The sequence below is a fragment of the Agelaius phoeniceus genome, chromosome Z (genome assembly GCF_051311805.1).
Source record: "Agelaius phoeniceus isolate bAgePho1 chromosome Z, bAgePho1.hap1, whole genome shotgun sequence".
In the NCBI taxonomy this organism is placed as follows: domain Eukaryota; kingdom Metazoa; phylum Chordata; class Aves; order Passeriformes; family Icteridae; genus Agelaius; species Agelaius phoeniceus.
In genome coordinates, this window is record NC_135303.1 from 21,820,817 (window position 1) to 21,834,449 (window position 13,633).

The window sequence follows — 13,633 nt, forward strand, 5'->3', positions numbered from 1 at the left end:
CAAAAGCTAGAAATAAGGCCTCAATTCAGAAGACACAAAGTACATCTTACTGGAAGAGTTACACATAGTAAGTGGTCACTTATCAAAAAATAAGGACCAGCTATCTACAGAGATGGTACCATCCCCCTAAAGACCACTGCAGCATGTTAGAACATGTGGCACATTTAAAAGGTAGGGTTTTCAAGGAAAAAGTTTTTTGAAGACTATGAACAGACCTTTCCAGTTCTTTATCACTTTGATTGTCTGTAGAAACTAAAAGTGTCCCTGAAATAGTATACAAAAAAACAAATTAAAAGCAAGGTCAGAAGCTACTGAACTGGACAATTCTCATACTCATCCTAGAAAATACTTGTTAAGAGCCATCCATAGGCTCAGTCCCAAACACTGAATCTTTTCCCCTAAAGATTCACCGCCCAAACAAATCTTCCAAGATTGCAAAATACAGGTGAGGAGTCGTGGGGGTTTGTTGCAGGTTTTTTAAAATACATTTTCTATTTCACGTGGGGTGTTTTTGCTATTAGATTCTAAAGCATACTACTTGGCTTGCAGGAAGTTTGCCACTGTCATTGTCTCCACAACTGTCAGAATTGTGGATACTGGAGAGAGAATTGCTGGCTGACATCGGAGTGATTTAAGCATGTTTGAAATCATGCACAGTTGTGTGTCACTTGTTATAGTACAGGGGTAACAGAGTTAATAAATGGCATCTTTGAAGATGCATATGCTTGCCCACTTAATGTTGCAGTTCATCTAAAAGAACAGAAAAGCTTATAAATGAAAAAAACCACATTTTCTCTGATTCATTGTCCCTTCTAGTTAAGCTCAGATTACTACAATAATAACACTTTCAAGCAGTAGTAAAGAATGTTTTATTAAAATGGAAGTTTTTCAAACCTTATGTATCAAAACTAAGGCCACAACTAATGCTAACACAAAGTCAAGAACCTCAAAAGGTTCTTATATGATACAATTTAGAAATCTGAGACAAGGCTATTTTACAAAGTTACTCAAACATTCTGAAATGCAGCATTACTTACTTGTTGTAAAATATTACATCAATTATCCTAGTGATAATATTTAATGATACAAAGTACTGAATTATCAGTGCATATAACCCATTTTTATTTTGGTCCTGTGACACCTAACTTTTTGCACCACTCCAGCTATCAAAATAAATGAAAGTACAAAACATTGTAATGGAAACTGCCAACAACTCCTCCCTTTTGTGGTCAGTTAATTTTTTTTCTTCTAATGCTAAATATCTCCAGTCATAATAGCAATAAATTCTTCTTGATTGACTGCAAAAAGAAAAAAGAAAAAAAAAAAAGAAAATCATTAGACAAACAGCAATAAACCTTAAATAAAATAATATATCTGTACTTTAAGTAAAGGCTTTTCTGTTAGTATTTGTTGCATCTGATCCATTACTAAAAGTGTTTACAAATTTGCTTCTAGAACAAGGGTTTTGCAGGGTTTTTTCATGAAACATGGAACCAGAATGCAACATTATGTGGAATACTAAATCCAGAATCTAGCTCACTTATAATCACTTATATTATTTCTAATTATAAAAGTAAAAAATATTCTAAAAGTGAAATATGATAGAAAAAAATCTCTGAGAACCATATGTAAGATGGCTATGGAAAATAGTATTATTTTAAAGGTCTATAAAAATGTTAAGAATGGTACCTAATTTTTATTAAATAAATATTCTCGAGCAACAATACCTTAGTTAGTTATGACTGAATTCAGTTTTATTCTTAAAATCATAATTCAAAACATTTACATCCAACTTATCATCACAGATCAAACAACACTATTCCTGTTTCCCCATTCTATAACACTTACCAAATACAAAACAAATTTTAAGATTGTTTTGTATTTGGTAAGTAAATTAGATAGATTTAAAATGGACATTTGATGAGCCTTTCCCATCTGAACTTTCTTCATTCTTCATTTATAATAAACAGAAATTTTACACAAATGCACTTGAAGAAATAAGGTCATAATAACACATTAATCAGTGCTCATTAATTATTTTGCTGCAGTTATACCTGAGGTACTGACCTTACTCATATGTTAAAACAGTAAAACAGTGAACCAGTGAACATGTTCACTCTGCAACTAATTACTGTACTGGGGAATGATTAGAGTAAGATGGTGGTATGGAAAAGACAAGACACATAAAAAGCCCTGACAATTATCCATCCCAGACAACATGCTCAAGCTGTTCCTAAACAAAGCACTGCAAAGAAGGGAACTACATTCACAGCTAGAAGAATATTAAAGAAATTCAACTATGTTAAAGAATAAAAAAATTAAAAAACCTAAATATGTCCTGCTGTGATGTATGTAAAAAAATAGGAAACAAGTATATTTAGTCTAGCTTAGGGCCCTATGCTCTGAAATACCAGCCCATCACATAGCTACATCTAGTCCTATGACACAAAAATACTGTCACTGTATGACTTTAAAAGCACTTCCACAGCTTTTATCACAGTAACATAGTAACAACACAAATTCAAACATCGTCTCAAAAATATTCTCTGGTTTACAACATCCTTGAAATCACGCTGCAAAATGGAAATACAACACTGTAATGACAAATTTTGGAACATTCAAAGAAACTTCAAAAAGCAGTGTAGTTACAATTCCCAGTACCCAAAATAATCCCAGTTAGTCCCCTTCAGATATAGGATCTGTTCATGAGTTAAGCACCATGAAAGCAGAAGCACTGTTTTTTCATGGCACCAGATTTCCCTCAATTCCATGACGTAAGTAATCATAAAAGAACAAACTAGAATCAGAACTAATAGAAAGAGAAAATTGACTTATAATCTTGAGTGTTAAAGGTACATATTTTTTCAGAGGTGGGTTTGGGTACTTGTCTTAATGTTGTGCCAAAAATCTGAGGCACGAGACTGAACAGTGTTTCCCACAGTTGCATCCACACAAGATGATCAAAATTGCATGAACTGACACGACAAAGTTTTTCAAGTTAGTTGTGCTCAAAACCAGAAGTAATTATTAAACCCAGGAATACCAAAGTAAGATTATTTATGTAATTAGGGGAGACAAAAATACATCAAATATACTTTCTTTTACAGAAAACTGTGTAGTAATGTACTCTACCAGTAGAGCTCAGTGGTTTTACTGTGAACATAAGGGTTCATGTAACCTGAGTACCATACAAGATACCTTAATTCACTGTGAGCAAAACAATCTCTCAAATGTAATACAGGGTTTAAACCAAAAGTGGTACTATTCCTGTATTTGATATATCAATAAAAAATGCTAACAATTAACAGTTTGAATTTTTTTTTGGAGAGCAGGAAAAGAAGGAGAACTAGATGACAGCAAGATTTTGCCACATTTGCCAGGTGTTTGAAGACAAATGAAATCGTGATTCACAGAATAATTAACTTTCTCAGAATGAATCTTGAAAAGCTAGGAACAGCCTCAGTTTTCTTTAAAGAAGAAAAAAACACACAGAACTTTAAGGATAACAAAAATTATGAAATTTATGAATTATGAAAAAAAATTATGAAAATTATGCTGTCACTCTTCCATATTCAATCTTCTGCTTGATTGCTCTAACAAAGACAATGAATGGATGATTGAATAAGAGAAAACTGAGCCACTTAGTCACAGCTGATCAATCTGATTTAAAAAGATGTAGCACTGACACAAAATAGTGACTCAGTAACCCTCCTGAAAGGAACTAACAGTATATGTTCCATATGTAGTACCCAAATAGCAATGTGACGAAAGAACATTGATCCACAATTCTGACATCTCATTTGGCAGCTCCAGGAGATCAACACATGACAAAACATATTTGACAAAGAGTTATAATTTCACTCACCTCTACGGCTATGACTTCCAAAAATAACACCTACATTGAATAGCATAGAAGACTATCTGTCAAAAGGCTTACAACACAATTTTTTCCACTAGTACATGTGCATTTTGAGCCCAACATATGCCCACAAGCATAAATATCATTGTCACAGGAAAAACTGATGACCTGCTAGTGAAATCTAAGATATGAGTCATCACCCTCTAAGAATGGTGCCTGATGGACTGATACAGTCTTTATGTGCAAGATCTTTAAGTGAGTGATCTTCAAAATTCAGGTATTAAGGTTTCTAATGTAAAAATAAGGTTGTTTTGAAGATAATGAAAAACGCTTTAAGTTTCAGTTTTCACAGTGATTTAACACACATAGTATCAAACTTGATTTGCTAATTCATTCTTTATCTACCTAGTAAGTTCCTTCTGTAGCCTACTCTGTATTGACTTTGTCAGTTGCAGAGCCGTTTTTCACACTATGCTTTTCAGCACTCCAAGAATCAGAAGTATGTTAAGGAGTCATGCAAGCTGATCCTACATAGACCCAGGCTACTTCCAGCATGATTTATTAGCTTAATGCTCCATAACTAGTGCTGAAACCACAACAATGACACATTGCCACTTAAAATACATTGAGTAAGTGACCAAAAATCTTTCTCTCAGCACTTTATTGCTTTTACTGATTAATAAGGAAATAAAAATGTAATGTAGGTACACAGAATCTCTCTTACTTCTACCTTCAACTACACTTTCACCCATCTTTTTAAATAGACATTGGGCTGAGTAAGAGTTGGTGGTGAATCAATTCTTAAACTCAAGGATTAGTAGCTGTCAAAAGCAATTGTCTGCATTATTTGTAAACTAAATTATGAGATGATGAAGAAGAAACTAAGATGAAAGTAGTCTAGAAGGAAATGAAAGAGGACATTTTCACAACAAAATAACACCTAAAAAGAGAACAAAATTAAGAACAAGATGATAGGGTGTTGTATTTGCCAACACGTACTTTCTCCATCTCCATCCTTATCAAATTCTTCAATCATAGCCCGCAGTTCTTCATCAGACATATTTTCACCCAATTCTCTAGCAACCCGGCGCAGGTTTCTCAAACTTATTTTACCAGAGTCATCATCATCAAACAATTTGAATGCCTTGAGTATTTCTTCTTGAGGGTCTCTGTCCAGTATCCAATCTGTCACTGCAAAAAGGATACTTAAGTTAGACTAAAAAATTCAAAAAGGTAAACTCAGAATGACCTTTGCAAACTAGGACAATATGAAGAACACACTGATTTCACCTGCTCTTACATTTCTATAGAATTCAATATTTGTTTGGCTGTTGCCTGACCTCTCTTTCTCACCTCTGTTTTCCCAAGTTGAGTTGCTCTTGGGGACATAACTGCTGCCGTAGAAAGCTGCATGGCAGTTCAATCACACTTTCCACACATTTTCCAATAGGAATTTAAAGTATACAAAAGATGCCTCTCTTTCAAAATTCCAAATTTTCAGAAAAAAACCACCATCAACTCTTTTAGATGAAGGTGTGAATTTTTTTTACTTTACATGTTTTCATCAGGAGAGAATTTTGAGCTGGAGAGAACACTGAAACAGTAGGTTCCACACAGAATCTTTCTTTTAAAAATAAAACCACACTAACACAAAAAGCCCCCATAACCAAGCAACTGATCACATCCCAGCACCCCCAAACCTGAAAACAAAAAAAGACTAAGCACAGGGGCTGTGAAGAGGATGCTGCTATGAATTACAACATGTTTATTCTGAAAGGATTCTTCAACCTTTATTATTCTTTTCAAGACAACCATTTGTCAGTTTCTGCAACAGAAAATACAAACTTGCCTCATGAAATATGAAGCAATTGCTTCAGAGCAACCAACAACAATGTATCTCCACATCTTTGGACCTACCAGTCTTGCATTGCAGGGCAAGTCTTGTATTATCAAGCCCTTAAAATCACATCAACGCTGTTTGCACAGAAAGAACCACTTACCATCTGCTACTAACTGCAGATGGAATGTCTGCTCTGGCTTAGCTAACTTGTCAGGAAAGAATTTTTCATGCTTATACAAGCCAACTAGAGGAATCAAGTTTATTTATCTGCATATTTACCCTAAATTTAAATATTTTCTTTTAAAACAACAGTGCTGCATGACAGTATTACACAATTTGAAAAGTGCTACCTTTTGTGACAAAAAGACAACTGAAAAATAATAAAATGTCTCTAAATACAAAACTATACATGACAAAATATAATTGCATCTTTATGTATTTCAGTTGAACATTAAATTAAGAGAAATTGATGGCTCAAGAATTGTTTACCTATATTCAGCAGCTCTTCACAGTTAATGTCTCAATAAGCTATTTTATCTTACTCCCCAGTCTTTCTGTTAGAAGTGATATCGTATTTAATTCTGTGTCAGTCATATGGCACCACAGCAATACGCTACTTCAACTCAAGTTTTCCAACAGGTTCAATCCCCTTCTAAGTATATACTGTACTTTCTACATGAATTTCCTGGCTTCTTGCACCACTTAATGACACTTGATATTGACAGCCAGGACAGAACAAGAAAACAATGAACATGACTGGGCATCGGGAATTTAAAAAGTAATTGCATGGTAATTACAGTATATTAATTTTATATAATATTACATAATATAATATGCAATTTTAAGACCAGTGTTACTATGAAATCAATACACTAATTTTCTTCCTAATACTTCCACATAGACTTTATAAATCAGAAAAGACCCAAAAATAATGTTCTCTAACTTTGAATATAACTATAAAAATATTACCTGTCATTAACAAGATATTTTGTCCAGTACTAACCTGTAAAATAATTAAATGCTGCCACATTTCAATCACTAATTCTTTTGATACATTAAGATGATTGCTATTTGTAGCCAAGAGCAAGTACTGGGGATTTGGGTGTTTTGTTCCATAAAATCTCCAGAAATAAAATACCTTGAAGAAATGGACTATCATGAGCATAATGAACTATAATGAACGTAATAAGCTAGAAATATAAACCCACACAGATTGTTTTTTGGTAAACATAAATTGTATGCAAAAGCATAAATTATGCATAACAAAAATCCCCGAAAATCTTTAAAGAAACATCAAGTCTTAAAATTCTGTAGATCACCACAAACTCAAAGTACATGAAATTTCACAATATGCAAATTTCAGATGGAAGACACAACTAGTGCTACTGGCTCTATCAGCAGTTGAAAATTCTTGAACAATATTTAAAATCTAATATTTCAATTTCTCTAATCTTCTTTATATATGAAGTCTGTAGTTTGCTTGTCTGTGTATGCATTCCTTCTCATGAAATTCAACGCCAAATATCTTTTCCACAGCAGGGAGAATTTTACAGAGATCATGAACAGGACAAGAACATCTACACTTTAAACTAGCATTAATTCCTCTGTTTAAGCTTGAAAGAGATTGAAAGAGATTGATACCCTACTTCCTTTTATACTGTAGCTTTCATCTCTACATATCAAATTAAGAATTCAGCAAACAAGTATTTATCTTCCTTTACTATTGACCTATATTAAACAAAGTATTAAATGAAATCTCCCACTTCTATTTCTTAAATAATTGAAAAAGCCCACAAAGTACAGCTTTGAAATTGTACTCACTATTATAGGCTAAATATCTCTATAGGTAGAAACACAATCAAACACATACCAACTTCATTAAAATCTTCAAAAGTGATCTTGCCTGTTGATTCGCGATCATAATCTTTAAGTATTTTCAGGACATCAGCTTTTTTCACATCAAAACCCAAGGCTCTCATTGCCACCTTTTGGAATAAAATGGAAGTGCAATCATAGATAAGGATCAAAATAAACATTTAATAGGTTTTCCTTTTTATTTCATTTATTACCTTCTTTCCAAGAGAGAAAGAGCATATCAATGGTTTAGTAACAATAATAAATAAATAAATAAAAATAAAAGAGGTTGGGATATTAAAACCATTTAGAACTACTATTAAGAAATGGAACATCCAATTACAGTGAGAAAAAAAACCAAAACTTTGCATTTTCAGGGATTTTACGGACTGGACCAAATCCATCTCAGGACAAGTAAATTTATTCCTCATCTCTAAAACCATTTCAAAATCTTATCTTCTTAAGACAAAACTGGAAGTCATTCTGCAAATTGTATGCAACTGTATGTGCATGGATTTACAGGTCCTACAAGACTTTTAACTGCTTTTCTAGCCACAGAAGCCAACCTACATTTTACTTTTCCATTAGTGTAGAAGTCCACATTTAGTTTCCCATTTCACCTCAGAAGGCAATTGCTCAGCACACAGCACCCCTAACGTCCTCCAAACTGATGAATACAGGCTAGCCACATATGGAATACCCCTGAAGTAATTATTCAATATATGCTGATTTTTTGTACAGGAGACAAGTAATTTTTTTCTTTATGTGTTTCTGCTCTTTCACAGTATAAGCTTCAGGGTGATAATATTTGGTTAGACAGCTAAGAAAGAGCTTTTCAAGTAATAATAAATGATGGGAATTCAAAGCATACCATAACCAGAAAAAGCGTAACCGTAACCAAGAGAATGCCCAGCACAACCCTAGTCATAGTGACTTCCAGCAAAGATAAAATAAGTGAACTATGAAATAAAGAGAAGGTAATTGCTCTACCTAACACACTCCTGTAGCAGCAAATTAAGTATAAATAAGACTTTTCTCCTTCTTCAAATTACTTGGTAGAGCCACACTATAGAGCCAATACACTGAAGTAGGCATTCTTTAAAAAAAAAATAAAAAATCTCACTCTATATGTGACTGAAACACTGGCCTCTCCAAAGCTACTTTTTGTTCTTGATGTCTTAATTAGAATAAAAATGCATAGAAGATTTAAGGTGAATTTAGTGAACCCCACTTACTACTCTGTAGACTTTCTGTGGGAGGCATTACCTAGAAATACATCCTAAACTCCATCTGCTAATAGCTATTGTAAGGAGCATCCTTCTTTGGGAAGGGCAACTACTGAACCTCCCTCAAAAAGCACACCTTATTCCTACAAATCATAGGCTTTCTTTTGAAAAATACAGGTAAGCTTTGGCTTGTAGTCAACAGTTTTACAAATTTAATTTACATCTTTTACTTTCACATCTGAAACCAACACCAAGCTTTAAGTTATACAGTGTCTTTAAAAATAATCAAACAGTTTTTCAAGAGTTTTTCCCTCTGTCCAAGCTTATCCTTGGACAGTTTTTCTATCTGTCCAAGCTTATCCCAGGTCAACAATTATACCAGGGTTATTTAGAATGCTGTAGCAATTCTGTTGCACATGAAGTATATAAAGTGGGAAGAAAATCTTATTCTTACACCAACAGAATATTTCCCATTTGTTCTTTATTTTTTCCTTTGCTCCTTTAACCCAGCAACACATCTTGAAGGAAGTTTTTAAAGATATAGCCAGGATCTTAAGAAATCACTATGGAACAGATATATTATCTGCTATAAAATTGCTTAAATGAAAAGAAACTTCTACCTTTAATTCATGATAATTTATCGCTCTATCCTTGTCTGTATCAAACAATTCAAAGGCATCTTTAATTTCTTGCTTCTGTTCCTCAGTCAGTTCTCTTCTTTTCTTCTTTTTAGTTTTGTCTACTGAGAGCTCATTCCTATATAAAGAAAAGGAAACGTAGTGTAACAGATTTCTACTGGGAAGATGACACTGTAGATAACCTTTTCCTCCAATAAGAAACTCACCATAATTTTAGGAATCACCACCTTACCTAGTCAGTATTTTCCCAGCTTGTATTCCCAGTTTAAAATAACTTTAGAAATAGACAATTACCTTGTGAAATCTGAATGACACCTCCCATCTGCCACCCAAAATAAAACCAGCAGAGGCATTTTTGTTAATAAGCAGTAACAATAACAACAACAAAAAAAAAGAAGGTAGAAAAAGTGAAAAAGTCTTCTTGAGGTTACAAACTAGATTAGCAATTGAAATTATACAACTCATGAAAACAGTTCGTTTCTACACTGTAGCTTAAAAAAAATAAAATAAATTTGGGCACTGACAGGCCAGGGGAAGCCAAACTAGGCCAGACAGTCTAGCTACTAAAGCTAGCATTAGGTGCTACAAATCAGCTTTGTTGCCTGTAACGGTTCTTAGATAAATAATACTTGCAGGATTTTTTTTAAATCCCTTAGATCCCACACATACATATTGTTTTGAAGATCTTTCGCTCTGTTTTGGTATATACAAAAGAGAAAAGCCCTCCAAATCAGCAAATCTTGCTCAAAGACAGCCCCCTTTTCTTTGGCTAGTCTAGGAATAAGCTTATGTTTTTAGAGGAGCATAGTAAAAGGACAAGAGACAATAGCTACAAATTTTAAGGGAAAGAATTGCAGCTGGAGGAGAAACTGCAGCTGGATCTAAGGGAAACGATTTTCCCAGTGCATATGGTGACATGCTAGAACAGTTCCACTGGGAAGGAGTCTCCATCATCAGAAATTTTTTGAACCTGACTATAAAAGGTGCTTAGCGTCCTCAGCCAGCTTTATGTAGAAGGTGCTGGACTAGATGACTTCCGGAAGTCCCTCCTAACCTAAATTACTGTATAGTTTTTGTTATACTCTCAGGAATATTTTTTTATTCTCATTTGTCCTTTTGCACTAGAAGCAGAATGAGTGCTGTATCACCTAGTGTAGAATGCATAAAGATTACTAATCAGAAAACTGCAAGATTATTTTTCTAAATCCCCTCTAATAAGCTACTTTATACCCTTCATTGTTGACAATTTGCTAATTTTAATCAAATCCTAAGCTTAAACACTTATCTAGCTTTTAACAACTACTGAAGCAAAAATCCCAAATACAGACAAGAAAAATGCAAGCTGCAGAAGCTGAACCTGCTTCAAACCACAATACCCTCAAAAAGTAAGATCTCTTTAACAGACCAATTGAGACAGTAAGATTTCACACAGGCTTTGGATTACTACAGCTCTTGAAAGGACTAAAATAACTCTGAGCTAGCTACGTAGTTAGGGTAGTTCAGATCTAGGGAGCCCAGATTTTGTGAGCTACGATGAAGAAATCAATTTATAAATCTGAAAGCAGATTAATACCGAACTCTTCTGAAAGAGCAGTCTGAGTACTTACGTGTTCATTTAGTGCTTAGCATAAAATAATTTATCAAAAGAAAAAGCAGTACTCAAATATAAGCAGTTCAGTGCCACTTCTGCAACTACTTTAACCATACTAAGCATGAAGTTCTTAGACTTGAAAATTAAGGATAACAGTTGCTATGAAAGCGTATTAATTACACTTGAAGACAAGTATTTGCCAGGTAGTGGGATTCATAAGCCAGGCTCCTTTATACAACAGCTACTAAATCAGAATTTATAAACAAAACAAAGCCGAGCCATTTAACTTTATGCCTATTCACAGGCCTTTTGAAAGCACATCAGACAACTCAGAAGCAAACCTCTCAAGGCCAGACGCGCCGGACCCTTCCCACCCTTCCCTCTTCCGCCAGAGAGACGAGCCTGATCCGCCCCCGGCCGCGCCAAACGGATCAGATGTGACCGGCTGGTGGTCGGGGATGACCCAGGCCCCGCCACGGCCTGACGCGCCCCGCCTTACGCCAACAGCTCCCGAACGGGGGACGGCCCGGAGGGATCCCCACCCGCGCTCCCGAGCGGGGGAAGCAGGAAAGCGCCGTGCTCGTACCGACCTGAGGGCCAGGCTCATCGTGCCGCTGCCGGGAAGCCGGGTCCGGCAAACGCGCCCCCTCCCCTCCGCACGGCCCGGCCGCGTCCGAGCCCCAGCAACGCCGCGCTCCTGCCCTGGACGACGCCGTTCAAGCCGCGCCCCCACCAATTACCTATGTCTGATTGGCCGAGGGTCGATAAACTCCCGCCTGCGAGTCCTAGGCGCTCTGCTATTGGCTGAGATCCTGCCACTCAGCGCGGAAGGGGCTGTCCCTGCTCTGAGCTGGCGATGGCTCGCGGCAGCGCCTTTGGCCGCTGAGCCGTTTCGGCTGCGAAACGGGCAATATGAGAAAGTTTTCCTAAGGAAGGATGTTTCTTGATGTTTGATCTTGATTTTCAAACCTAATCAACAAGAAAGGAGATTTAATTCTTGAAACAGATAGACGCTACAAAGCAAGCTTAAAGTGATGTCCAGGCGTTATAAAGAAAAATCTTTTGTTGGAATTTCCTTGTTAAGGTCTAGCGCACGACGTGTTTCAGTGATGTCAGACAAACAATTCAGAATTTCTTGGCCACAATTTGGCAGAACCCCCAAAATACGGAAGAAATTATTAAAGGCAACTCAGCAACTGTGCTGAATCAGCTCCAGCAGACCACTTACCAAGCTACCCACCGACTCAAGGACTGGGCATGTGGACTAATTAGCATGGGAAGTAAGAGAATAATTAACACACAGAAGATAGAATAATAATTAATACTAGAGCTATGTAACCTGAAGCCAATGAACATTAATGCATTTGTTAAAAACGCCAATCACTTGTTTTTAAAATTTTTAAAAGTTTAATAGTAATAAATTGGTTATAAAAATAGTAATACAATTAAAGTAATAATAATTTGGACAAACTGAATTAGGACAATATGAGACAATAAAGACAAAGAGTTACAGACGTCCGGGTACCTTTTTCTGGGCATCACGAGCCTGAAAAAGGACACCTGTTAACAAAGGATTAACCCTTAAAAACAATAGCCTGTTGCATATTCATACCCCTCATACATGATGCATAAATTCCATTCAAATACAGGATTCTGTCTGGTAATTGTCAACTTCTTCCTTCAAATCCTAACAGCGCCTTCGAGGCGGGAAGAAGTTCGTTTCTTCTGATAAGAGGGCCATAAATTCTTCTTCTCTGAAAGATTTAGGTGTCCTGTGGCTGCTATCTCACTGCGAGTCCTTTCTTTTTTAGAAAAGTATCTTACATAGCATCGTTTCTATTTTAACATTTTATAACCTAAAACTTATTTAACACAGTACTTAAGAAAACTAATACAGCATTACTTTCTAACACAACACATATAATATTCATTTTAATATTTGCGAAAAGCCAATCATAAAATACATGCATTTTTCACAGGAAGCATTAACCAAATGGTGAGTGAAGTGTGGGAAAGTAGCACCAGGAGCCCCCAACTGCACCAAGAGCCCCAAATTGCGCTGATTCATCCCCACTCTCACTTCCTCTGCATGCTGATCCTGGATCTCAGCATAGGAGCCCTTGGTTCTTGCCTGAGCTGTACTGGGGTTATTCCTGTTCTTGTACTGTGTGCTGCTCTTGCTGACATACCAGAGTTCGTGGCCTGGCCACGAACTTGAGTCATTACCTTGCCATTGTCTACAGTCACTGGGCTGCTTACAGGTCAAGTTACTCTGCAGGGAGGTCACAATCCCTGCCTGTGTTGTGACTGCGCTTCGCTTCCAAGTTGTCCTCTCTCACGGTGTACCCGTGCCCTGGCTGCTCTGTGTCAAGCAGAGTGAAATACCTGATACTGATAGTCTGTGTGTGCTTCTGGGAACTGGAGATCCACATTCAGGTCCCTACTTCTAAATTTATAAGCTAAAAAGTTGCTCCAGAAACCAAAGTTCCATTCTTCGTACATTGATTTAAGTTAGCAGCAGTGCTCATACTGCATGTGAAATAGAGATGCAAAGAATTCCAAAGAGAAAAGACAGGCTCAAATAATAATATCTAAAAATATGGTGGTAGTAGCAGTGACTTATAA

At 36.1% G+C, this 13,633-nt stretch overlaps 1 protein-coding gene across 3 annotated transcripts; it reads right to left on the minus strand.

Annotated features, from left to right (window-relative positions):
• Positions 1 to 852: 852 nt before the first annotated feature.
• CETN3 (centrin 3) lies at positions 853 to 11,743 on the minus strand. 3 transcript variants are annotated; one of them, XM_077172055.1, is made up of 6 exons: positions 11,599 to 11,743; positions 9,400 to 9,535; positions 7,603 to 7,684; positions 4,859 to 5,050; positions 3,866 to 3,895; positions 853 to 1,298 (listed from the first exon to the last, which is right to left on the minus strand). In XM_077172055.1, exons 1-6 carry the CDS (start codon positions 11,613 to 11,615, stop codon positions 1,255 to 1,257), a joined length of 501 nt encoding a protein of 166 aa, XP_077028170.1. In that variant the 5' UTR covers positions 11,616 to 11,743; the 3' UTR covers positions 853 to 1,254. The 3 variants fall into 3 exon arrangements, with proteins under 3 accessions (XP_077028170.1, XP_077028169.1, XP_054507520.1); XM_077172054.1 differs by having other exon boundaries at positions 7,570 to 7,684; XM_054651545.2 differs by lacking the exon at positions 3,866 to 3,895 and having other exon boundaries at positions 7,570 to 7,684.
• Between the last annotated feature and the right edge of the window lie 1,890 nt (positions 11,744 to 13,633).